This window comes from Macrotis lagotis, chromosome X, assembly GCF_037893015.1.
Source record: "Macrotis lagotis isolate mMagLag1 chromosome X, bilby.v1.9.chrom.fasta, whole genome shotgun sequence".
Taxonomy (NCBI): domain Eukaryota; kingdom Metazoa; phylum Chordata; class Mammalia; order Peramelemorphia; family Peramelidae; genus Macrotis; species Macrotis lagotis.
The window spans coordinates 543,381,237-543,406,663 of NC_133666.1; the positions used below are offsets into that span (position 1 = coordinate 543,381,237).

Consider the following 25,427-nt stretch of genomic DNA (forward strand, 5'->3'; position numbering starts at 1 on the left):
GGGTTGTCACTCTCCAATTTTGTTAGGGGTAAGAAAGAGGGCAGAGGCAACTAGGTGAATCAATGGTTAAAGTGCTGGGCCCAGTATATGGGGGAAAAGAATCAAATCCAGTCTCAGATGCTTACTAGCTGTATGACTCTGGATTAGTCACTGTTTGCCTCAGTTTTCTCATCGATAAAATGAACTGGAGATGGAAATGGCAAACTGCACTAATACCATTGCCAAGAAAAGCTTGAATAGGATCATGAAGAGCTGGACTGGACTGAAACAACTCAACAAACACAAAGAGAAGGTATCCAAGGTCCTGCTCATTTAGGACCCTTCACCTATCCTTCACCTACCCTCAGAGAATTTCATGCCAAACATCTGGAGCAAGAGTAGGAAGTATTTCTCCTTTTAAAATGACAAGCTCTTCCCCCTGTCATCAGCAAAGCAATTGAGGTGTATTTGGTACCTATATCCTTATCCCAAATTCTGGAAAATTATTTGGGGTCCTAAGGAGGTTCAAGTTTTCTCATTTCAAAATGCACCCCCTCCTCACCTCCCCCTAGCCTGCCTCTGTCCATATGGCAAGATTCATTCAGCCCTATTCTGAAACAATTTCAAAATCAGTTGTCTTCAGGGTGGGCCTAGACATATTGGTGGTCCTATAGATCATAATCACTCCCAAACAAGAAGTTATGTAAATATGACAAATGACATTTTTAAAGCATTTATCATCTTTGGGGGCTGGTCCTTAAAAACCTAGAGCACATTGACATCTATCTCTAGTTGCTGAATATGCAACCACAGCTGTCTTTCTAAATTAATAGTCCGGTGGCATCCCCAGTGAGAAAAGAAACACAATAGAAAAAACAATAGATCTGAATTCAGAAGATCTGGATTCAAATCCCAAATCTGTCACTTAATCCTTGTGTGACCTAGGATAAATTACTCTCCTTGAGCCTCAGTTTTCTAATCTGTAAAATGAGGGGATTGGGCTCAACTGATCTGAAGTCCATTGCAGTTTTAAATACAGTCTCTAATGATCTTGTGATTTAGATCTCATGATATATAGTCTCTTATGATCCTACAACTCATGATATGCAGCTAGAAACACAGCGACCTCAGGGTACAAGGCTCTAATGTCAGGGCATCCCGTCCTCTAGAGATCCTTTCCCTCAGTATTAATCCTCCCATCCTTTAACCCCAAGACCATTCTGATCCAATCCTGCCAATGATGCAAAAAATTCTGGTCCCAGGCTGGTCTGGTGGTTCAGCTTCAGTGAAGGCTTGAAATGTGATCCTTGCCAACTATATACCAGAGACTAAACTGAGGTTTACTTAACAATAAATATTCATGAAGGATTGATTCCAGAGAACTAGGACAGGTTCTATCACCCTGGTCAGCAGGCTATGCCAAGACTGAGAAGTATCTCAACTTCTTATTCATTGGGTTTTTATATTTAAGTGACCAAGGAGTTGCAATGTCCTTTGTTCAAACCCTCTTCTCTCCCCTGCCTTGCTCTGCTTGATTAGTTATTTCATTTGCTCTAAACATGCTTCTTCCCCTGCAACCTCTCAGATTGTCATTTTTTAACTATCCCCTCTACCTTTTGTGCTCTCTGGAAGGCCTGCTCCATCAGGAACAAGCTTTCTTTCATCTTAAGTCTTTTCCCTTCCTACTCCTATTTTCTGTCACTGAGACCTAACTCCCTTCTGATGGTACAGTTTCTCTAGCTAACTTTTCCTGCACTGGTTTCACTTTCATATCCCACACTTATGGTGGCTGTGATAGAGGCTTGAAATAATCCTTTGTCTCTGTTGCTACTCCCAAACTCTCTCCTTCCATCACCACCATCACCATTCAGTAACTTCTCATCCTTTCAGGTTTGTTTCTTCATTTCATATTTATCACTTAATCAAGATTCTGCTGACTGCTAATCTCCAGGTCATTCTCCTTTCCTCAGCAAGATCACTTTCTGAGTCCTGAGTCTGGGAGCCTGAGATTAAATCTGGCCTGTGATACTCAGTAGCTCTGTGACTCTGGGCAAGTTACTTAACCTCTCTTTGTCTCAATTTTCTCATCTGTAAAATGGGGATTGTAACATCTCCTAAATGCATGTTTCCTTCCTTTCCCCCCTCCAGATGACATTCAGTCACAAGACTGGAAGAGATAACTTAGCTCTATGACAAAAACCAGAATCCCAAACAAGAAAGTCTATAGTTCTGGAATCCATCTTTCCCCTTAAAATAAAAATTGTGACAATTCTTTGCCAATCTATTGTCTCCTAGTACTTTTCTAATTTTTCATGATCTCTCAAAGATTATAGTACTTCTATGATTATTTCTTCCCCAGGATAACTGAACCTTGTTGTAGTTTAGTAACATCTGAGTCTTTGTGACCCCTATTTGGGATTTTCTTGGTAAAGATAGAGGAGTGGCTTACCATTGGAAATGGCTAGAAGTTTCTTTGATTTCTTTTCTCATGTTTGGACTCCAATTTCCCCTCTTAAATCTAGAATGTCTTTATTTTTAGGCATATATTCTTTTTTACATTAAGTTTGGTACTCATAGTCCTTTTAATCCTCACCAACATCACTCATAATTGGACTCTTTCCAACCTTTCCAGTCTTCTCACCCTTAAATCTCTTCCATTTTTTCCTAAGGTCTCCCTTTCATTCTTTGAACATCTCCTTTGATGACTAGAGAAAGCACGAGAGCACATTTCTTTACTCAGAACCTGGGCAAGCATGCCACTATGAAATTGGTATACAATAATTATGAAATTCTTTGGGCAGCCAAATCTTGCCATAATTTTCCACAAGCCCTCATGATTGACAGTATCAAAGGCCTCTCTGATCCTCTCCTGGAATTTCTCCTGGAGTTTCTGGGCAACAAATACTATATCACTCTTCCTTGACCCTTTCTGAAACTACATTGGCTCTTGGATAGATGACCATCTTCCTGGTGAAGGATTAACTGATTAAGAACAACTCTGGCAAGAATCTTACCAGCCATCACTAAGAGAGATCTCTCCCGCATCCCTTACCCTGTGATTGTTAGAGGACAACCTATTTCCCTTTACTTTATAGAACTGGACAATGGAGGCATCCTTGTTGGCTGGTTCTTGACCTTCTTTATTGAAGAAGACCAAATGATATCCACTAAATTTGAGACAAATTACAGTGTGTCTAACTGTGGCTGATCAGACCAATATGAGCCCAGAATGCTCTACCACAGGTTGGGCACAAATAGTCCATGTGAACACCTGAGGTGGGTACTCTAAACTTGTTATATTACATTTCCTTTGAGTTGCTTCAATTCTGCCTTCCTCACAGAGTGCAGCACCCCCTCTGATGAGGGTATACCATGCTGGACTATACCGTGATAGTGACTCCCATGCTATATAATCAATTCTAAAGTTCTTCAGTGAGACCTTCAGGGTATCTTGGTATTGCTTCTTCTGACCCTGCCGGTGAGCACTTGCCCTATGTGAGTTCTCCACAGAATATAGTCTTTTTGGCAAGAGTACATCTGGCATTCTAACAACATGACCAGCCCATTGTAGTTGCACTCTCTCTGGATAGTTTTACTAGAGGAAAGGACCTCAGTGTCTAGTATCTTCTCTTGCCAGGTGATCTTCAGAATCTTCCTAAGATAATTTAAATGGAAGCAATTTAGTTTCTTTACATGGCGCTGGGTAGACTGTCCAGATTTCACAAGCATATAGCAATGAGGTCAGAACAATGGCTCTGTAGACCTTCATCTTTGTACTCCTAGGGGAATAAGTTCTTGCCATATAACTCAGAAATTTTTAAAGTCAGCTTTGTTGTATGAGCAATGGATTCCCCACCTTGTAAATCTCAGCTGGAATAGAATCAGCAACAGGCACTTTGCTACAGGAGAGGAGCCTAATGGCATTGAAAACCTCTTTTTCAGTTGGAAGTTCATCTAGAGATGGATTGACTCCAACCTGAAGTATACAGTCAATGACTTCACCATTCATTGTTGATGGTCTGTTGAAAATACTATTGAAGTGTTTGGTTCATCTTTCCATGATGTCCATATCACTAATCAATGTGGCTGCATTAGTACTGAGAAAATGAAATGTACCATATGTCTTTGACCCATAAATATCTTTAAGGCATCGTAAAAATGCTTTGAATTTTTACTATCAGATTAAAGTTAAATTTCATCTGAAGCTGCCCACTCCTTTTCTATTCCACTGTTGCCAACTATGTGTTAGCTCAGTTTTCCCTCCAAGTTAGCAACTGAGCTATTCTCACTTAAAGTGTTCTAATTTATTGACATTAAGTCTTCTGGTAGTCTCTTGACTCGGGGGCTGCTGGTTTTGATGAGTGTGAATATTTAGCTTGGAAAGGGTTAGTCTATGATTGGTCCAGCACTCTGTGCCACATATCACCTTCATCACTCTCATATCCTTTTTGTCCTTTTTCCTTACAGACATAGTCTTTTAAATGACAGTGTTTGTTGTGAGAGTACATCCACCAAGTTTTATTGTATTTAAGTCAATGGAAGACAGTGTTGGTGATAAGAAGGTCATGAAATGAACAAGTTTTTATTAAGTGACCATTGCTGTTGCTAATTCTGACTCGATTCCTCTCAAGAACTTTTTGCCATGTCTGATATTATGTGCTTTCTCTGTCATTAAAGTCACCAAGAAATATGTTTATTGTCTTTTGGCACATTAATGATAAGGGTCTTCAGGTCTTCATAAATTTGAGCCCAATTTGACCTCAATAAGGATCATTATGGTGGAAGCATAGTCATTCAATCCTTTTTGTAGGCATTGACAAGATTAGTTTTGTTTTGAAAAACCTATGCTAGCTTCATAAGTGCTTCCTGTCACTATGGCCACTTCAGAAAAATATGTATCCAGCTCCAATTTTGCTAAGCTGGCCCAATTTACTAGCCTTATTTCACTCAGAGTTGCTATTTGGATGCAATGCCTATGAGTTCTGTTGCAGCTAGAACTGTTGTATTTCTGTTCTACTGGATTTCATGTTGTTCATAAACATGCACACATTCCATGTTCCAATTGTGAGTGGAATCATCTTTGCAAAAGATTTTGAACTTTTTTGTGTATGTTGACCTGAAGGTGGAATCCTCATCTGTTCTGATAAGCAGACCAGAGTTGGGCAAAGTATACAATTTTTTTAGGGTATCCTTTCTAACGCCTTTCTCATATATAAGGAGGTAAGCAGTATGATCCTTGCAAAAATTTGCTCAGACACTCAGGGGGCTGCCAAATCCCACTGCCACTGTAGATAAGCTTGTGGCCTAGACCATCTTTTTGTGACCATAGCTCCCTGTATAGCTGTTCCTGCTGCTCCTTCACTTGCATGTCACCATAGGATTTTAAGGTAGGTAAAAATAGTAAAATAGTATGGGTAATATCTTTTGATCTACCTATAAATTGGATTTAAGAGAGTCAAAGCTGTGAAAAATTGTTGGCCTTACTCTCTCCTCCAGTTATTAGAGTCCTGTGGCAAGACAAAAGTCAAGACTACTGATGATGACTCAGGATGACCTTGGTCTCTTCAATGTCTCACCAAGTTCTAAGTGCCCCACAGTATCTCCTTCAGTTACCTTTATAGTTGCTATAACAAACAATTCTCATCTGCTCATACAGAGTGAAGAAGCTCTCCCATTGGGATTGACAAACTCAATTCAACTGAGAGGGCTTTAGTAAGAACCCAAAGTAGCAGGCTGGTGATAGGAATACAATAGAATAGAATGGAGATAGGCAGCTCCTCTCACACTAGTTTTTTTTCCAGAGTGTTTTTTTTACTTCAGCAACCTAAAGAGGGTTTGGCATCTTTCATCTGTCTTGAAGTTGGAAGTCAGAAGCATCTAAAGCAACTCAAAACTGGTAGAAGACAGAGCTCCCCAAGAAGCTTGAAGCAAGTCCCAAACCTTGAAGAGATCTATTCTCAACAACCTTCCCTGCCCTTCATGCAGGTACAGGACATTGATCTCCACCAATGAGAAAATCCTATACCGATGGACTTTGGGATTGGGGTCACATTCCACAACATGTAAACCCTGGATTTATAGGTAATCCTTTCAAGTCAAATAATGACACCTCCATATGATAAGTTAGTGACAACTCATTCACTTAGAACAGGGTTATGCAGATAAATATATATATATATATATATATATGTACACATATATATATATATGTGTATATATATGTGTATATATATGTGTACATATCTATCTATATATATATATATATATATATATATATATATATATATATATATATAACAACCATGTGTCTGAAAACAAAATGTACACACTATATGCTTTGAATCAATTTGGGGGACATTTTCAAAAGCATTTTTCTGTTTGCTTTACCTCTGTCCAGTTTCTCTTAGGAAAGAATTTGCAAGAATTTGGATATTTTCTCTTTCCATAATAACCCTCTCTTTACTACCAATAGAGAGAACCAATTTACATAAGGTGAAATCAAGTAAACATATATTTTTAAAACTTTATGTGCCAAAACTATGCTAAGTGCTGGGAATACAAATACAAGCAAAAAAGAAATCCAGTCATTGGTCTCAATGTGTTTGTATTCTAAAGAGGGAAGACAATACATAAAAAGAAGTTAAAAGCCCAGGATAGGAATGGGGAAAAGAGAAGGTGCAGGAGAAAGTCTAAAGTGTTAGGAAGGGAGCAAGGAGAATAATAAAGACATAACTCACCTGTGTATTTTCCTTAAAATGGCGATTCTAGGAGGAACCAAGCCAGGGGTGTCCTGGTATATGTTTAATAGCCATCACTCAAAAATAAGTTTAATTTGCATTATTAGGATTTTCTCCATCACCTTCTTAGGGTAGTTAAAAAGGATGGGAGTTGGAATCCAACCTCAGACACTTGTCACTTTCTAGCTGTGTGAACTTAACCCTGATTGCCTCACATCCAGGACCATCTCCAGTCATCCTGATTCGTATCTGACCACTGGACCCAGATGACTCCGGAGGAGAAAGGGAGGTTGGTGACTTAGCACAGCACCACTTCACTTAAAACTAATATTACCCCCCCCCTGATGTTATGGTCTTCTCAAAAATAAAATACAAAAACCAATGCCTTATTAAGTCTAGTTCAAGAGTCTACAAGCAATAGTACAGTGGCCAAATCTCACCCTTGGATTGTTTGTTTTTGTATAGCTCTTGAATTATGAATGGTATTTACATTTTAAAATAAAGTTTTATTATATTTTAAAATGCAAAACCCATTTTTAACTCAGAGCTGCTGTTTGCTGACCCTTGACCTAGTCTAATCTATTAATAAAATAATTAAGCCATGATTTTTAGTATTTACCAATTTTGGAAGTATAAATGTTCACACTGAAAATTTAACAATCAGCTAGCCACGTTCAGGATGGCACTCTTGAATGGATCAATCAGAGCAGAATGATCTTTCAAGGTTAGGAGGCTTCTGTGACATGTTATAGAAACCTCAGAAAGGAATAGAGCCAGAGACATATTAAATAGTAATGCTATTTTTAATTATGGATTTAATTCAATTTGATAATTTATCAAGCATTTATACTAACCACCTGCTGTGTTCTAGAAACATAACCTACATGCTGTGAATACAAAGACAAAAATTAAAGTAATCCCTTTCCTCAAAGAGCTGGGAGAATCCAGATATACCTCTTGTAGAAGGTGTTTTATGAGCTGGTACTTGGTAATAGGTATTTGAGAAGCAGAGATGAGGGAGAACATTCTACATAAGGGAAAAGTGAGAAATAATTGGGAAATGAAATCTCACGTATGGAAAATGGTGAGCTGATGAGTAGCTGAAGAGTGTAAAATGATATTAACCTGGGGTGGCTAGGTGGCATAGTAGATAAGGCACCGGCCTTGGAGTCAGGAGTACCTGGGTTCAAATCCGGTCTCAGACACTTAATAATTATCTAGCTGCGTGGCCTTGGGCGAGCCACTTAACCCTATTTGCCTTGCAAAAACCTAAAAAAAAATTATATTAACCTCTTTTCTGTTGTGCGAATAAGACACTCCATCTCTCAGTTCTGGACATTTTTTTTTCCGTCTCCCATTGCTTGGAATGTGTTCTCTCCTCATCTCCATCTCCTTGCTTCCCTAGTTTCCTTTAAGGCACAACTACGGTCTCATCATTACAGTAAGCCTTTCCCAACCCCTCTTAATTCTGTCTTCCCTTTCTTATTTCTTCCCTATTTTTCCTGTATATAACTTAAACATATTTGCTTTTTGCATATTGACTCTGAGATTCTTGACAACAGGGACTATCTTTTGACACTTTTTGTATTCTCAATTATTTGCACATGCCTAGCACATGTTTAGTAACTATTTATTGACTAAAATCCACCTGGATTGGATTTGAAGCAAGATTGCAAAGAGCTTTAAATACCAGAGGAATTCATGTTTTTATTCTAGTGGCATTCATATTTTACTCTAGAGGCATCTGGAAACTACACTGAAGCTTCTTGAGTAAGGGGCTGTTAGGGCCACACCTATACTTTAGGACTTTCACTTGATAGCTATGGAGAGACTGGAGTGAGGGGAGAGACTGGATCTAGAGAGAGCAGTGAGGAGGCCATTGTCATCCTGTTCTCTACTCTAGTTAGTTAGGAAGGGAGACTTAGAAGTTAAATAACTCTCTCTCTCTCTCTCTCTCTCTCTCTCTCTCTCTCTCTCTCTCTCTCTCTCTCTCCCCCACTTCTATCTCTTCCCTTTTATTGTGGGAATTCTAAAAAGATACAAGCAAGTGAATGGATTTTTTTTTGCAAGGCAAATGGGGTTAAGTGACTCGCCCAAAGCCACGCAGCTAGGTAATTATTAAGTGTCTGAGACCGGATTTGAACCCAGGTACTCCTGACTCCAGGGCCGGTGCTTTATCCACTGCGCCACCTAGCCACCCCGAGAATGGAATTTTTAAAAAATATTTATTAAGCACTTATTATGAGAGCAACTATGTGACAGTGGCTAGTGTTAGGTGTGGAGTCATCTTCATGAGTTCAAATTTGTCCTCAGACAGTAGCTGTATAACCCAAGGCAAGTCATTTAATCCTGTTTGCCTCAGTTTCCTCATATGTAAAGTAAGCTGAAGAAGGAAATGGCAAACCTCTTTGCCACAAAAACCTCAAATGGAATCATGAAGAGTCAAACATGATTGAAAGAGACTGAACAACAAAAAAGCACTTAATATACAAAGTATTGTTCTAAGCACTGGGAACAATAAGTGGAAAAATAAGAGTGAGCTCACTTGTTAGTGGGAACAAAAAATAAATTGTAGAATTCTGCTATCGTAAGGATGGAAAGGTCCAGTGTTCTTTAGAGCATCTCAAAAGGATAGAGATATTTGAGACACTTGGTTATTGTCTTCATAGAGAGTCTGACATATGGAAGAGAGATTAGATATATTCTGTTTGCCTCTAGAAAACATAAATAAGAACAGTAGGGAAAACTTCCTAACAGAGTTGACTAAAAGTATAAGAGTCTGGCTCACCTTTTGCCAGAAATGTTGCTGAAGGGATTCCTAGGTTTAAGCCATATGTGATGGACTCTGAGGCATCTACCAATTCTAATATTTTGTGAGTTTAAATATTCTTTCACTACTGTCAATAAGTCATAATTTGAATAAAGCCTGAGCATCATCCTCAGAAAGTGGCCTCTCCTTCTGCAGATATCTCTGATTTGAGGATTACATTTATTTATAATTAATTTTAGGTTCATTTGTTTCCTTTAGTCACTCTTCAGCCACCTAAGTGATTTTCCTAAAGGACAGGAGTGAGCATGTTATCACCTTCCTGACCCCACCATGAACTCCAGTGGCTCCCTATACCCTTCAAAGTCAAATTTTAAAAAATCTTCTGTTTGGTGTTCAAAGACCTTGAGAGGTTCTTTCCTATCTTTCCAGTCTGCTTATAACTTAATCCCTAAGATCTACTCTTTGACCTAGTGACATTAGCTTCCTGTTGTTCTAGGAGCAAAGTACTTCATTTCTTGGTTCTAGACATTTTCTCTCCCCTCCTCAGTTCCACTTACTGACTTATCTCCCTGGATTCTCTTAGGTCCCAACTAAAATCCCATCATGTACAGAAAGCCATTCACAATCCCTCTTAATTCTAGTTTCTTCTTTAATTATTTCCTACATATGCTGTATATAGCTTGTATATAGTTTGCTTGTTGTCTCCAATAGGCAATTCTCTAAATTTATGACTTGAAGAGAAGGTGCTGACATTCATTGGGGGGAGGGAATCTCTTCTCCCAGAAGTTCCTTGTCCAGATGAAATCACAGTTCCAGTATCTGTCACAATTAGCTGCCCAAATGATTCCCATGGGCACACTGATCAGATGGTGAAATCATTTACTTGCCTCTCTTAATTTAAAACATTTTAATCTTCAAACACATTCAGTTTTGCAGATCTAGTGTGACTCATGATTTCACTGGACCACCATCACTGGGTAACAGCCATGCATTTATCACTACATTTAGAAAAGGGGAAGAAAGATGCCTCCCACTATGAAGAGAGGATCAGAAGAATCACAGACCCTGGATTATCATTCTTCCTGGAGAATGACAATGTATAATTTTTTTTTAAACTTGGTCTTTACAAAAGGAATAAGATCTCCAGGATGGTAGTAATTACTGTACTTTGTTCAGATTCATGGAAATCCTTGGAAGACAAGCTTGTAACCTTCACCAGTAGTGTGTTGGGGAAAGAAATTGTTGCCTCTATGTAAAAATTTGTCTCTTATTTTTATGAGTTTTAATCCATTTTATATGTTATTAATTAAAATCAGGGTGAATGGCATTTTTAATTTTAATCCCAAATTGCCTTAACAATGATATTTAGAGCTAAAAGGGACTTTAAAGGTAATCCAACCTAATCCTTTTATTATTTTCTAGATGAGTGACCTGAAACCCCTCCTTTGTCATGAGTGGTTCATTTGTCTAGGGTCATATAGTAAGTGGCAGAGGCAGGATTTGATTCCCAAATTCGGTTCTCTTTTCTATGCACCATGCAGTAACTGTTTTGTTATATTTTTTTTCATCCAAATAAATTCACTGACAGCCTCCTACCCTCAAATATTTACAGGAATGAAATTAGTAAAAATACAGAATAGTAATTTGACTTCAGAAATTCAATTCAACAAGCATTTCTTAAGCATTTATTCTGGGACAGAGACTACCTATAAGAAAAAAAAAATGAAAGCCCTCAGAGGCAGCTAGTCTGGAAGACCTGAACTGAAATTCAGTCTCAGATACTTATTAGGTATGTGACTCTAGGTAAGCCTTGTCTGCCTCAGTTTCCTCAACTGTCAAATGAGGATTATAACAACAATTACATCATAGGGTTTTTGGGAGGATCTAAAGAGATGCAATAATAACTAATATTTGTATGTTGTGCTAAATTATCTCATTTGAGATATTTGTTTAAAAAAAGCAGTAACACAAGAGCTGGCACAAAGCAGGGGCTGTATAAATGCCTATTCCCCTCCATAGACCATATGAGGTATGAGGTGGAGTGATGTGTAATCAACCAAAAAAGATAAGCTGGAGCCACATTGTGAAAGGGTTTAAATTTATTTCTTTTTAAAAAATTTTTTTTTAAATTTATTTGAGGCAATAGGATTAAATGACTTGCCCAAGGTCACAGCTAGGTAATTAGTAAGTGTCTGAGGCTAGATTTCAACGCAGGTCCTCCTGACTCCAGGGCTGGTCCTCTATCCACTGCCATCTAGCTGCCTCAAGGGTTTAAATTCAAAGAGAGGTATTTATATTTTGTCCAGAGGCAAGTTTCTTAATTAGGAAGATTATTAATGCTAATAGGTAATATTTATGTAGCTTATTAAGGTTTTCAAAGTACTTTCAGAAATGTGTCCAATATCACACAGCTAGTTTTAGAATCTGAAGACTGAATTCAAATTCAGATTTTCCTGACTCTAGATCCAGGCTCTATCGACTTCACCATGCTACCTTATATTTAAAATTTTGCTTGAGGAATATCAATCTTACAGCCAGATTTAGGAATATCAATCTGAATGAACTGAAGAATGGGGAGCCTCAGTAACTTAGGGTAGAGATCCTGTGAATGGAAAGGGATGAATGTGATAGATTTGGAGGCAAAATTCTCAAGACTTGGCATGTTGTTTCCTCTAATAAAATGTAAGCTTCTTGAGGACAGGAGCTATTCTACTTTTTTGTCATTTTATCCTCAGCGCCTGTACATAGTAGAAACTTAAAATTCATCTTGGTTGGTAGTACCACCTTCCCAGTCATCCAATCTCAAGACCCTGAATGAATCTTCCTTAACTCTTATACCACATATCACCTCAATACTTAAGTTCTTTCTTTTCTATCTTGGTATCTTGGCATGTCTCTCATACACATCCCCTCTTTCCATTTTTACTTTTATCTCCTACTTCAGGATTATTATTTTTCACCTGATTGCTACAATATCTACTTAATCTTGCTTCTAGTTTCCTTTCCAATTCATTCTATACATTATTTACTGACTATAATCTACTCCATTATATGTATTGTCTTTCTCTATTAGGATCTAAACTTCTTGTGGGTAGGAACTATATTTTTTGGTTAATACTATAATGATAAACACAATAACTGGCCCAGAATAAGTACTTAAATGTTTGTTTATTTGATTTTTTTTTATCAATGAATGCATAATAAATGAATTCTCTCATTTTCCTGAAGTACAAGTAAGCATAATTACTTCATTCCTTTGTACAAAAATTTTTTAATAGCTTACGGCACCTGCTGAAAGTTTCAGATTTCTTTAACCAGACCTATAAAACCCTTTCTAATTTGAATTCAACCCAACTTTTCAACTATATATCTCTTACTATACTACCCTTTGCTTCCAGCTAAGTATGATTGTGTGCTCCTCCTAAAACATTCTTTTTTATTTCTATCCTCAAATAAATTTCTTTACAATCTCCCTAATTGTTTCACTGCCTTCAAATTCAAGATCAAATGTCACACTTTCTCCATGATATTTTTAAACCTTTTACTCCCAAGTTACTGTTCTCTCTTCTTAATTTACATATCTTAGAGTTATTCTTGAACTAGCATTGGGTTGTATATATATCCTCATGGGTGGAGGGAATAACCTTTGCCTTAACCATTTCCAAGGAAATGTTGCTCACTAATCAAGCACTTGGGTACTTGGGATTGGCAAAATAATTCCCTTATTGTCAATGAGCCAGAAGAGCTATAGACTTGATGGAACTTTAAAAGGGAAACACCCTTATGTGTCCCTTCTCTTCCCATCTATAGATCATACCAAGGCTATTGAAACCTATCTCTGAAAGGAGGTGTTGTTGGAGAGAGGGTTGGTGCACTTCTTTATTCTGGGAGTAATGGTACACTATGGCAGCTAAAGTACCTACATGGGCTGAGACAAGCCATGACCTGGAATTTAGAACTGTGCAGTGTTTCTGTTTTCTTTCTTTCCCAAGCATAGATTTCAGAACAGTAATCCTGAGATGGATGTTTCTAGTTTTGGAAGCAGCCCTGAGAATTCAAGAGGTAAGAGATACTGAGTCTTCTGATTAGAGGTGACTTTTCCTGCTTAGGGAAAGGAAGTCAAATCCTGTCTTGGCTTGCTGGAGGACATGTACCTGGAGAGAGTTTTTTGGACAGTGGGGAGCTTAGGTGAAAAAAGAACTGCCCACTTAGCACTACTGCATTCTACCTTAATATGTTAGTGATTTTAAGTCTCAAACTCCCAGGTGAGTATAACAGATATTATTATTTATTAACTCCTGGGCATTTATTTTATATAGGGAAGTAATTCTCATTTAATTCATGATGTATATTGAATTTATTTTTATTTTCCCCATTGGGGTACTGTGTCTATAAGCTTTATTTTTGTCAGACTCCAAGTTCCTTGATTACAGAAACTCTTGTATTCATATTTGTATCTCTCTTCTAGGTTAGCAGAATGGCTTGTGCATAGGCATTCAAAAATTTTCTGTTCAGTTGAATTGTTTTACCCAAGGACTGAAATAGAAACATTTCCCTATTAAGGTACACAAATATCCACAAAAGTTTACTTCAGTGCACTCTTCTTAGGAGATCTCAATGATACTGGTTTATTTTCCTAATTCCAATAAATTAAGTCTTTTTTATTTATTTATTTTTTTATATTTTGGCAAGGCAAATGGGGTTAAGTGGCTTGCCCAAGGCCACACAGCTAGGTAATTATTAAGCGTCTGAGACCAGATTTGAACCCAGGTACTCCTGACTCCAGGGAGGGTGCTTTATCCACTGTGCCACCTAGCTGCCCCCAAATTAAGTCTTTTGCTTGAAGTTCTATTGGCATTGTATTTGTAGTTCTTTATTTCACAAGAAGCTTGGGAGCAATCAATGTATATTTTCAAATGTACTTGAAATTAATTGACTTATTATTTTATCTTAATGAAGGTTAATTCTCAATTTAAAAATTTAATACAATTCAAATTGGCATGAAGGTTTTGGAAATAAAATTCAAATGAATTTATCTAAAAAGAAAATTTGAAAAGTATATGAAATGATAATTTATAGTTATTTTTTTCCCACATAGAATTCAGAATCCTAAGAGAGGGTAAAAATGGAAGTTGTCAGATATTTTAATATGTTAATATATGTCTACTTATTTTCTTATTCTAAGATAGATACTATATGAGTACATTAAATTTCTACCTGTTTGTAGTTGACAAAACTAAATTTGGCAAACAATAAACTAGAAGAAGTTCCGGAAGAGCTGATGTACCTTAAAAATCTGGAAGTCCTCTATTTATTTAAAAATATGATAAAGTCATTTTCACCTAGATCACTTGGTAAGTCAGTATCAAAAACTTTTTTAAAAATACATTTAGTTTAATCATTAAAATTTAAGAATAGTACCAAAAGCATGTACTTGAAAAATGTTTTTTTCAATTTTCATCTTTTCATTCAAATGTTTAGACATTTGGTTGTAAATATTTTATCTTTATTTTTTGGGATTCCTTTGTTGCCGTACCGAGTGTTTCTGAATGCCTGTTTCTAACAATATCAAGCAAATAATAAATTTCCATTACATAGTCTCTAATCTTCAGTTTAAGTTAGGGGCATGTCTACCCCAAGCATGTGAAGAATTCCCCTGATACAATGGGCAGATGAGAACAATTTGTTCCAAAGACCATGAAGTCAATTGAAGCAGGTTCTGTGCAAGGTTTAAGATGCCAGGATCATCCTCTTTATCCTGGACTTTTTCCTGCCACTGGACTTTAATGATTGAGGAAGAGAGAGTAAGCCTGATGACTTTGATCATTTCTAATTTACTTAAATTCAGTTCATAAGACTTCACCACCTTCTGCTATTTTTCAATATCATGATGTCCCAGATACTGATAGACATTTTAGTAAATATTACTAGGTCTCCATCCAAATTCATATAAAAATGTATTAAATTAAATTAAAGTTCTTCATCCACTTTGTTTTTCTTTTGTTATCATGAAGAATTTCTCTTTGCCTTAGACTATAATCTGAATTTCTTTGATTACAGTGATGAATATCTTTGACAGACATACTGTTCCCTGTTTTATGTCTCATCTGATGTTTATCAGAGGGTTACTGAACAGAAATTTCTTTTGTTAATAGCTTTCAAGGAATCATAATTTTTTTGACATATGGATATACTTTGGTTAAAAGAGTCTATGAGGGGGTATTTAGTTCTATCAAATAAAATTCTTTTTTTTAATTTAATATTCTCATTTTGTACAATTAATGTTATTTTTACATTAGTAAAATATTCTTGTTTAAGAGTAAATGAGATACCCCCTCCCCCCCATAAATATAGACTTGCTTCAGGGATAAAGGGGAGAGAAAAAAATTAAAATTAAAAAAAATAATAGTAATAATTGTAGGTATGGCCAGGTGGCGCAATGAATGGAGCACCAGCCCTGGAACCACGAGCACCAGAGCCCACATCCAGCCCCATACACCCAACAATCACCCAGTTGTGTGACATGCAAGCCACCCGATCCCCCCCTGCCCTGCAGAAACAAAAAGAAAAAAGAAAAAAAAGACCCAAAATAAAATAAAATAGTAATAATAGTAGGGGTGGCTGGGTGGTAGACAGAGCATTGGCCCTTGAGCCAGGAGCACCCGGGTCCTGATCCGGTCTCAGGCAGCCAAGGATCACCCTGCTATGTGGCCCCAGGCAGGCCACCCAGTCCCATTTGCCCCGCACCCCCCCAAAAATAATAATAATAATAATATTAAAAAATATGCTTCAGTCTTTGTTCTAACGCTAATAACTCTGTTGTGCATGGATCACATTCTTTATGATTAGTCCATGGCAAAAGTTACTTCCATATTTTTCCAACGTTGCCATTGCTGATCACAACTCCCTCCTTTGGTATATCTCCACTACCATGTACTATATTTTCTCTCTCCTTTCACTCTGACTCTGCTGTAGGGTAGCTGAGTGGCGCAGCAGACAGATCCCTGGCCCTGGGGCCAAGAAGCCCTGAGTCCCCATACACCCCTTAGGCCCAGAATCCATCTGGCCCTGTGGTCCTGGACAGGCCATCCAATCCCAGCCCCTTGCAATAAGTAAAAAAGAAAATGTGTTATATCTGAACACTCTCCCACCATGGTCCATCCTGTCCTCCATCACTCACATCCCCACCTTCCCCGTCGCCCCTTCTCCTTACTTTGAATGCCTATATCCCACTGAGTTATATGCTGTTTCCTCTCCTAGCCACCTCTGATGAGAGCAAAGTTTCCCTCATTCCCCCTTGCCTTCCCCCCCTTCCATATCATTGCAATAGCTCATTATAATAAAGAAAAGTCTTATTATATGAAATCTCTTGGCCTATTACCCCTCTCCTTTTTCTTTCTCCCATTAATTTCCCTTTTTTTCTATTAACTCCATTTTTACACCATATTTTATCTTCGAATTCAGCTTTCTCCTGTGCTTCAACTATAAAAGCTCCCTCTACCTTCTCTATTAGCTGAGAAGGTTCATATGAGTATTATCAGTGTCATTTTTCTATACAGGAATACATGCAGTTCATCATCATTAAGTCCCTCATATTTTCCCCTTCTCCTCCAATCTCTATGCTTCACCCGAGTCCTGTATCTGAAGATCAAACCTTCTGTTCAGCTCTGGCCATTCCAAAAAGAACCTTTGAAATTTCCCTGGTTCATTGAAAGTCCATCTTTTTCCCTGGAAGAGGACATTCAGCCTTGCTGGGTAGTTGATTCTCGGTTGCATTCCAAGCTCTTTTGCCTTCCGGTATATTGTATTCCAAGCCCTACAAGCTTTTAATGTAGTTGCTGCTAAGTCCTGTGTGATCCTGACTGCAGCTCCACGGCATTTGAATTGTGTCCTTCTGGCTGCTTGTAATATTTTCTCCTTGACTTGGGAGTTCTGGAACTTGGCTATGATATTCCTAGGGGTTGGTTTTTTGGGATCTCTTTCTCGGGGAGATCGGTGGATTCTCTCCATTTCTATTTTGCCCTCTGCTTCTAGAATATCAGGGCAATTTTCCTGTAGTAATTCTTTGAAAATGATGTCAAGGCTCTTTTCCTGATCATGACTTTCAGGTATTCCAATAATTTTTAAATTATCTTTCCTAAGTCTGTTTTCCATATCAGTTGTTTTTTCAATGAGATGTTTCACATTTTCATCTAATTTTTCATTTTTTTGGTTTTGAAGTATTGATTCCTGATTTCTGGCAAATTCATCAATCTCCCTGAATTCTATTCTTTGTCTGAAGGATTTGTTCTCCTCAGAGAGTTTTCTTATCTCTTTTTCCATCTGGCCCATTCTGCTTTTTAAAGCATTCTTCTCCTCAATAACTTTTTGAACTGTTTTATCCATTTGGTCTAAGCTGGTTTTTAGCATGCTATTTTCTTCAGCATTTTTTTGGATTTCCTTGACTAGGCTGCTGACTTCATTTTCATGTTTTTCCTGCATCTCTCTCCTTTCTTTTCCCAGTTTTTCTTCTAACTCCCTCATTTGATTTTCAAAGTCTTTTTTGAGCTCTATCATAGCCTGAGCCCAATTTCTGTTTTTCTTGGAGTCTTTAGATGCAGGAGCTTGTGCTTCCTCATCTTCAGACTGAGTGTTTTGATCCTTCTTGGGCTCATTTGCAAAATATTTCTCAATTGTGTTCCTCTTTTTTCTCTGCTTGCTCATTTTTCCCAGCCTGCACCTGTTTTGCGGTGCTTCCTGATCTTTTGGGACACTCTCACAAGGGCCTCAGTGTGTGAGGTTCTGTCCTCCCTCCTCGTCTGTGAATGACCATAAGCGCCCCCCTCTGCCACGGGGCTGAGGTGGGGGGGGTCCCTGCTGCTCTTCCGGGGGGGACCTAGACTGCAATCAGGATCTGAATGTGGTCAGAGCCCTAGAGTCCTGTTCCTGGGGCTGAGGACAAAGCTCTGCAGTCTCTCTCTCTTCACTCCCCTCCCTCAGCTCAATTGGCTCATGCCCTGGGGGCTCCTGCTTACCGGCTCTGCCTGCCTCTATTCCTGGATCAGGGCTGCAGAAAGACCATGTTGCTTTCAGTGTGCCCTGAAGGCTGGGCTCCATGTGCTTGCTCTGGCAGAGGTCTCCCTCTGTTCCCCCACTTTGTGCCTGGTGCTCCCTGGGGTACAGCTCAGGAGACTGGCCCGCTGCTGTCAGCCACAGCCCCCAGTGCCCTGGGGCTGCCTCCCAGCACCCTGGGGCTGCCTCCGGGAGGCTGAGATTCTTTCGCTCAGGTGGGCCACCCCTCTGGTGGGCCACCCCTCCGACCCCCGGAAGCAGAGCCTTTCTGTTCTTTTCCAGGTTACCTTGAGTAGGAGAACTGCCTCATTGGGTCCCTCTGTGGGTTCTGTCTCTGGAAAGTTTAGTTAGAGTCCTTGGCTTATGAGTTTTATCAGAGAGAGCCTAAGACTCAATCCTTTATTGTCGACATCTTGGCTCCGCCCCTCTCAAAATTCTTTTGCAATCATTAAACAATAAGCAAAATAAGATCTTATATAAATTTTATATACATATCAGTTGTCAAATAGTAAAAAGGTGTTGAATATCACCTGTGAAAAAACATACTTATTCCTTTCTAATACTCTAAGGATGCTCTTATTCTGTGTATAGATAACCCTTGTAATGATTTTGTATAGATAACCCTTGTAATTATTTTGTATAGATGGGAGAGCTGGCATAGAGATTAACAATTATCAGTGTTCCTTTGGTCACTTTTTCTCATCAATAAGGACTGATTTTTTTTCTATCTTCAGGATCTTTCTCTCCTTCAGAGACCTTGTATATCAATTCTCCAAGACTCTTAGAAATAGTTTGCATGCAGCATTAATTTCACAATTATGTTGACTCTCTTCTATCTACACTTAGTTTGACATCTACTTTTCCTATCCTCCTATTTTCATTGCTAAGTCTACCTCCTCTATAAGTATATTGTTCAAGTGTTCTCCTGTCATTGGTGGAGGGACAATTTGTTATAATAATTTTTGCAAATCTTTTCCATTTTCCTTCTTTATATAAAGCTGTTGTTCCCTTTTCATCCTTGAGTACCTTTGGACTGCCTTTGCTTAGCTTGGATAGCTTTCTAAGATTTTTGCTTGCCATTGACTTTTTTGGCCTTTAGAGGTATTATTTCAAAATTGTCCATCATCCTTCTTTGAAAAAAATTAACCTTATAATCCAGTATTGCATTTGAAAGCTTAGATTCTAATTTGGTGTTGCCTTGGCAGTCACTTTTTTCCCATTTGCCAGAGATTCAAATCCTTTCTGACCAAAATGCATTTTAGGTTCTCTTAGTTCCTTGTTGGAACAATTGATTTATATTAAACTTTTGAAAAAATAATATAGTTGTTTGTATGATTTCTGTTGTTCACTTCAATTTTTGATATTCAATTATTTGTTTAAAGGTTAATTACTTCAGCCATACATCATATATTTTTCTGGTTTTTTTTTAAACTTATTCTGTTCTTAGTTTTGATGAGTGTTCATAGAAGTTTCTCAAGTGTTAATAGATTATAACTCTTATTAGGCTTGTTAGATTTGTCATTTAGTAGGGATGTCATATGCAATTAAGAAAATGAGAATTTTTATTCCTTTCTACTCTCTGCAAGACATTCTCCATATATCAACAAATACTATAAATGTTTTCCCATCTAGATTCATCACTATTTGGTGTTCATATTCAGTGAAACACTGAATAATAATATCTCTGTAGTTGTATTTATTGCAGAGATACACTATTTTATCATAAGAAGATAAATTCTTTCAGGTAGAGTCTTTTTAGTTTTTTGCAAGGCAAATGAGGTTAAGTGGCTTGCCCAAGGCCACACAGCTGGGTAATTATTAAGTGTCTGACATCAGATTTGAACCCAGGTACTCCTGACTCTAGGGCCAGTGCTTTATCCACTGTGCCACCTAGCCACCCCCAGGTAGAGTCTTAAAAATATTTTATTTATTTCAAATACTGAAATGGATCCATAATATTATAAATGTGGAAATTTCTTCCAACAATACAGATTGCAACCTGTATATCCCTGTCCATCCTGTGTGTCTTATACATATCCTTCTATAAGTTTATGAGAGATGGTCCAGTAAATATGCTGAGGGCTTTTACTTTTAACATTGTGATGATACCAACAGAATAAGCAAGCTGTCCACCAATTATACCTTGCTCACCAATATCTTATCTGTTTGTATCACATGTTTAAGATCATATTTTAATTGATTCTGCTTTATAATTCCTTATTTATAATATTTCAGCCTGATCACACCAACCTAGTATCTTTCTATTGTTCTCTAGTCTTAGGGAGGATTATGTTCCATGATCCGAAGCCATACACTCTGCTCGAAAATAAATATGAAAAAATGAACCTTTATAAGAGAGAAGATTTTCATTAAAAACTTTGCAGTTTTCCAAAAGTAATCCAGATATCCCTTTACTATTTAATTCCATTTTTAATGTTTCTGTATATATGTGTGAGTGTTTATTATGTATTGATTGAAGAGCTTTATAAATGTTCCAAACAGCTTTTCCTAATAGTCTAGATAGCATTTATAAATAACTCTACAGAGTTTGGGACTCAGTCAATGCATGCAATATTATCAGCAAATAAGAACACTTCAAAGATCTCTCTACAGGAAAATTTGCTTCAATTTGGAGTCTATATGTGATCTCTTTCATAACAATAGTGAAAACATTTTGTATCTTGCCTGATATAAATAACTAGGGATAATAATAACCAAGGTGATCAATATTATATATTTTTCAATAATCTGATAGGCTGATGGGAGAAATCTTGTTTCAGGAAACCCTTTAAGGTGGTGTTTTTTTTTAAATCTTTATTTTTAACTAACAAACAAACAAATAATATAATAATTGGGATGTTTCAGTCAATTGTCTGATCATAAAGATATAGGCTATTACTTTCCAAAGACTGTCTATTCCTTTTGAGTAAACTCATCAAAGACATTCTCAATATGAACATGCATTATTTATTCTTATAAAATTTTGTTTATATTTGTTTAGAAAGTAAACATATAGGAATATTCTCTCAGTTTCTCATTTTTGTAGTAATAAGTTTTGAGTTTTTTTCTCCTATATATTTTTCTTCCCCCTTCCCCCTTCCTTTCCTTCAGATATTTTGAGAATTGATCCATAAATACTCACAGTCCTGAACTTGGATCTTCTCTGTGTACATATGGTATAGCTCAGCTGTTTTTCCTAATTTTTTTCTCTATAAAATTTTTTTCTATAGTGCCTTTCAGACTGAGAAGTTATGGATTTGGCCAGTATCACCAATCTAGAGACTGAGACTGAATTTGAACTAAGAAAGATGAGAAACTTTTTTTAGGTTTTTTTTCTTTTTTGCAAGGCAATGGGGTTAAGTGGCTTGCCCAAGGCCACACAGCTAGGTAATTCTTAAGTGTCTGAGGCCCCATTTGAACTCAGGTACTCCTGACTCCAGGGCCGGTGCTCTATCCACTGTGCCACCCAGAGAAACTTCTTGAGCTTTAATTTATGTGTTTTCTGGTTATAGGGATTGAAAACCATTAAGTCATTTAAATTTTTTGAGCACTACTTTAAGTATGTAATAAGAGCCAAGTCTTGATTATCCAGTCCTAGTTATCCAAAGGTGGGCCATTCATATTTAAATGTATTACTGTCAAATATGATTTTCAAGCTTATTATTACACTCAAGCCTACTTAAATGTTCACTTACTGACATCTGCAATTCTTTTTGTTTACCTTGTCAGAAAGGCTGTCTGATTCACAAATATTTAAATACTTTTTCTATTCATGAGAGATCTGAAGAGGGAGGGATAAACCTTGCATCATTCTGTGAGGGAACTGTCTACTTGCTTGAAGAATGACTTTACAAAATGAAGGGAAATGAATTCAATTTTAAAAAGCATTTAATTTGCATTAGCACACTTGACAAACACTTTCTCCGTGAGAGAGAGTTTATTATTTCAATTTGCAGGTGAGGGAACTCACATCCAAAGATTAAGTAACTCTAGATCACATAGCTTATTGATAAGGCACAGCTCAAATGCAGGTTTTCTTGACCCTGAGTCCAGTGGCTAATTACTGGGCCATATTGTTTCTTTGACATCCTTACAACTTCTTGGCTATTAGGATTTAGAATTGGAAAAGAACTTAGGAATAATTGAGCCCAATCTATTCATTTAACAGACAAATGAAGACACAAAATGATAAACAGACTTTCCTCAAGTCACATAGTCAGTCATTAAATATTTATTATGTACTCACTGTATACACAATGTTAAGGATACAAATAAGAAAAAATTTCTCTATCCTCAAGTTGCTTAGAATCTCTTGGGAAGAAACAAATAGTATAGCCAGTCCCTGAGGTTTTGTGACATTGATTATAAGACTCTTCTACTCTGCCAGCGAAGATGGTTTTCATAGTAGAACTTCATTATTCAGTTACAAGTTAATTCCCAGAATATCAAGCATAGACATATTTAAGTATAAGTTCAAAAGAACACAATCAAATAGTTTTTTCAATATTCATTATTTTCTATTATCTGCTTTATGCTTTCCTTAGTATAAATAATCCTCAACATAGTCAAGCTCTGATTAAACATGTCTATTGAATGCATGCTTCTAACTTTAAAAATAAGTATTTAATAATTTTTATATATACCAGACAGCTAGATGGGGTGGTGGATAGAATGCTAGGTTTGGCGTCAGGAAGATATAAGTTCAAATGCAGCCTCAGACATTTACTAGTTGTGTGATTCTGAACAAGTACTTATCTTTTTGCCTTAGTTTCCTTATCTGTTAAATAAACAGGAAAAGAAAATGGCAAACCACTTCAGTATCTTTGCCAAGAAATACCCAAAAGGAGTCAAGAAGAGTCAAACAAGATTGAAACAACTGAATAACAGCAACAATATAATACTTAGAGAAAATTTTTTATTTTAACAATGAAGTTCATTGAGAGCCCACTTGTTATGAAGTTACATAATTTGTGGGATAGCAAATATATATTACTACTTTTATTATTCAAGGTGATGAAAAAGGGATAATGAGAGACTTATCTTAAGAAGTTCACAATAGTTTGTTCTAAGAAAAAAAGGAAAATAACAACTAATACGATTATTACATTAAACCTGTAGAAAATATAAATTGTCTGTCTCTTTAAGTTGCTAAAGATTCATTTTTTTCTACAGATAACTTGCAGAATTTGAATACTTTGAATTTGAACAAAAACATGCTTAAAACAATTCCTCCAGAAATAAAGAGGTATTTTTGTTTAAAATATAATTGCTTAGTCTCTCCTCACTTTCCTCCTCCAAATTTTCTGTTGCAACTGTACTTATGGGTAATATATACATATCAAGGTTCTGAAGAAGTGAAACATGATAAGTCAAAAGAATGAGAAGCAACATGGTTTCATGGCCAAAAGGCAAAATTGGACATTTGAAATTTCCAGTTCTAATGCTGATTGTATGCACTCCACTGATGCATGCTCAGTCTCTGTAGTTTCATATTAATTTGTTATAAAGTAGTGGTGTTCCCTCATGATTGTCATAAAATTGAGTAGTTTAAAGTATAGTGCTTGTTAGAAAAGATAGTGTATAAAAACATGGGTTTCAAGAACCAGATTGTTTTCTTAAGGTTTTTTGCAAGGCAAATGGGGTTAAGTGGCTTGCCCAAGGCCACACAGCTGGGTAATTATTAAGTGTCTGAGATTGTATTTGAACTCAGGTACTCCTGACTCCAGGGCACCAGTACTCTTATCCACTCTGCCACCTAGCCGCCCTAGAACCAGATTTTTTAAACCCCACACTTTATTGTCATAAAAAATGCTCAGCTTTCCTTATATTGTACAAAGAGCAGACTTTCACTATAGCATTTTTCTCCAAAACAGCTGAGAGAGTCCTCCTCCTGAAGGCCAAGTGCCCTCTTGGACTTTTTCACTGACAGTTGGAGAGCGAGCCTTGTTTGGGGTTTACTTTGGAGATTCTTTTTATTGCCCTCTGAATAGAAACAGATGTATCACTAAGAAAGAACAACCAGATTTTTTTAAGAGAAGAAAACAGGAACAGCCAAGTAGTTCTGCAGTACACTTAATCCATTCAGATAAGTTGCTTACACTTGTTAATATATTTTGTTTTTCTCAACTAATTTTTTTCCTAGGGGGGGAAAAATCAGATTTTGGTCAGATGCTTACAAATAAAGAACTGAATACAATTAAGATCAACATCATTTGCGCAGAAATATTTGTAGTCAGCTTACATACTTTTTAACTTCTTTTCCTAATCAACAAATTTATGTGATAATGGGTTTCTAATTTTATATTTTTAATCTTCAACATTAGTTAAAAACATTTATTAAGTGCATACTGTGTGTCAGACATAGTGTTAAGGGCTGGAGATACAAAGGTAAGCAAAAAAGAAAAATAGTCTCTGCCCTCAAGGAGCTTTACATTGGTGATGGTGGGTGATGGAAAGACAACATATAAAATTTATGAAGAAGCTGAAAAGTAGGAGGAGGTAGCAGGAAGATAGTGTTGATATCTAAAATCTGAAGCAGAGCCAGGAGAGGAATGAAGAGAAGAAAGAAAGAATTCTGGTTTGGACTTCCTCCCCCAAATGGAAACCCTGGTGAGGAAAGCACAAATAGGAGAAAGAACACAATAGGTGGAGGGGTATTTGAGGGTGAGAAGGCAGCTAAGTTAGCTGAGTCAGAAGAAGAAGAAGGAGAGGAAGAGAAGGAAGGAGGGAGGAAGGGGTGGGGAGGGGAGGGGGAGCGAAACAGAGACATTTATTGAGTACCCACCATGTACTAGCATCATGTTTTATTATAAATATAATCTTTGAAAAGATAATATCTTTACAAAGTTCTTTACAAAACATCACATTTGAATGATTATTAATCGATTCAA

At 37.1% G+C, this 25,427-nt stretch overlaps 1 protein-coding gene across 4 annotated transcripts in view; it reads left to right on the top strand.

The window, feature by feature from the left end:
- The window catches only part of LRRC69 (leucine rich repeat containing 69), a 172,147-nt gene that overhangs the window by 4,416 nt on the left and 142,304 nt on the right, over positions 1 to 25,427 (top strand). For all 4 annotated transcript variants that reach the window (XM_074200064.1, XM_074200061.1, XM_074200063.1 and 1 more), the window contains exons 2-3: positions 14,714 to 14,840; positions 23,710 to 23,782. In XM_074200064.1, coding sequence (XP_074056165.1) covers positions 14,714 to 14,840; positions 23,710 to 23,782 — 200 coding nt within the window. The remainder of the gene's footprint in view (positions 1 to 14,713; positions 14,841 to 23,709; positions 23,783 to 25,427) is intronic.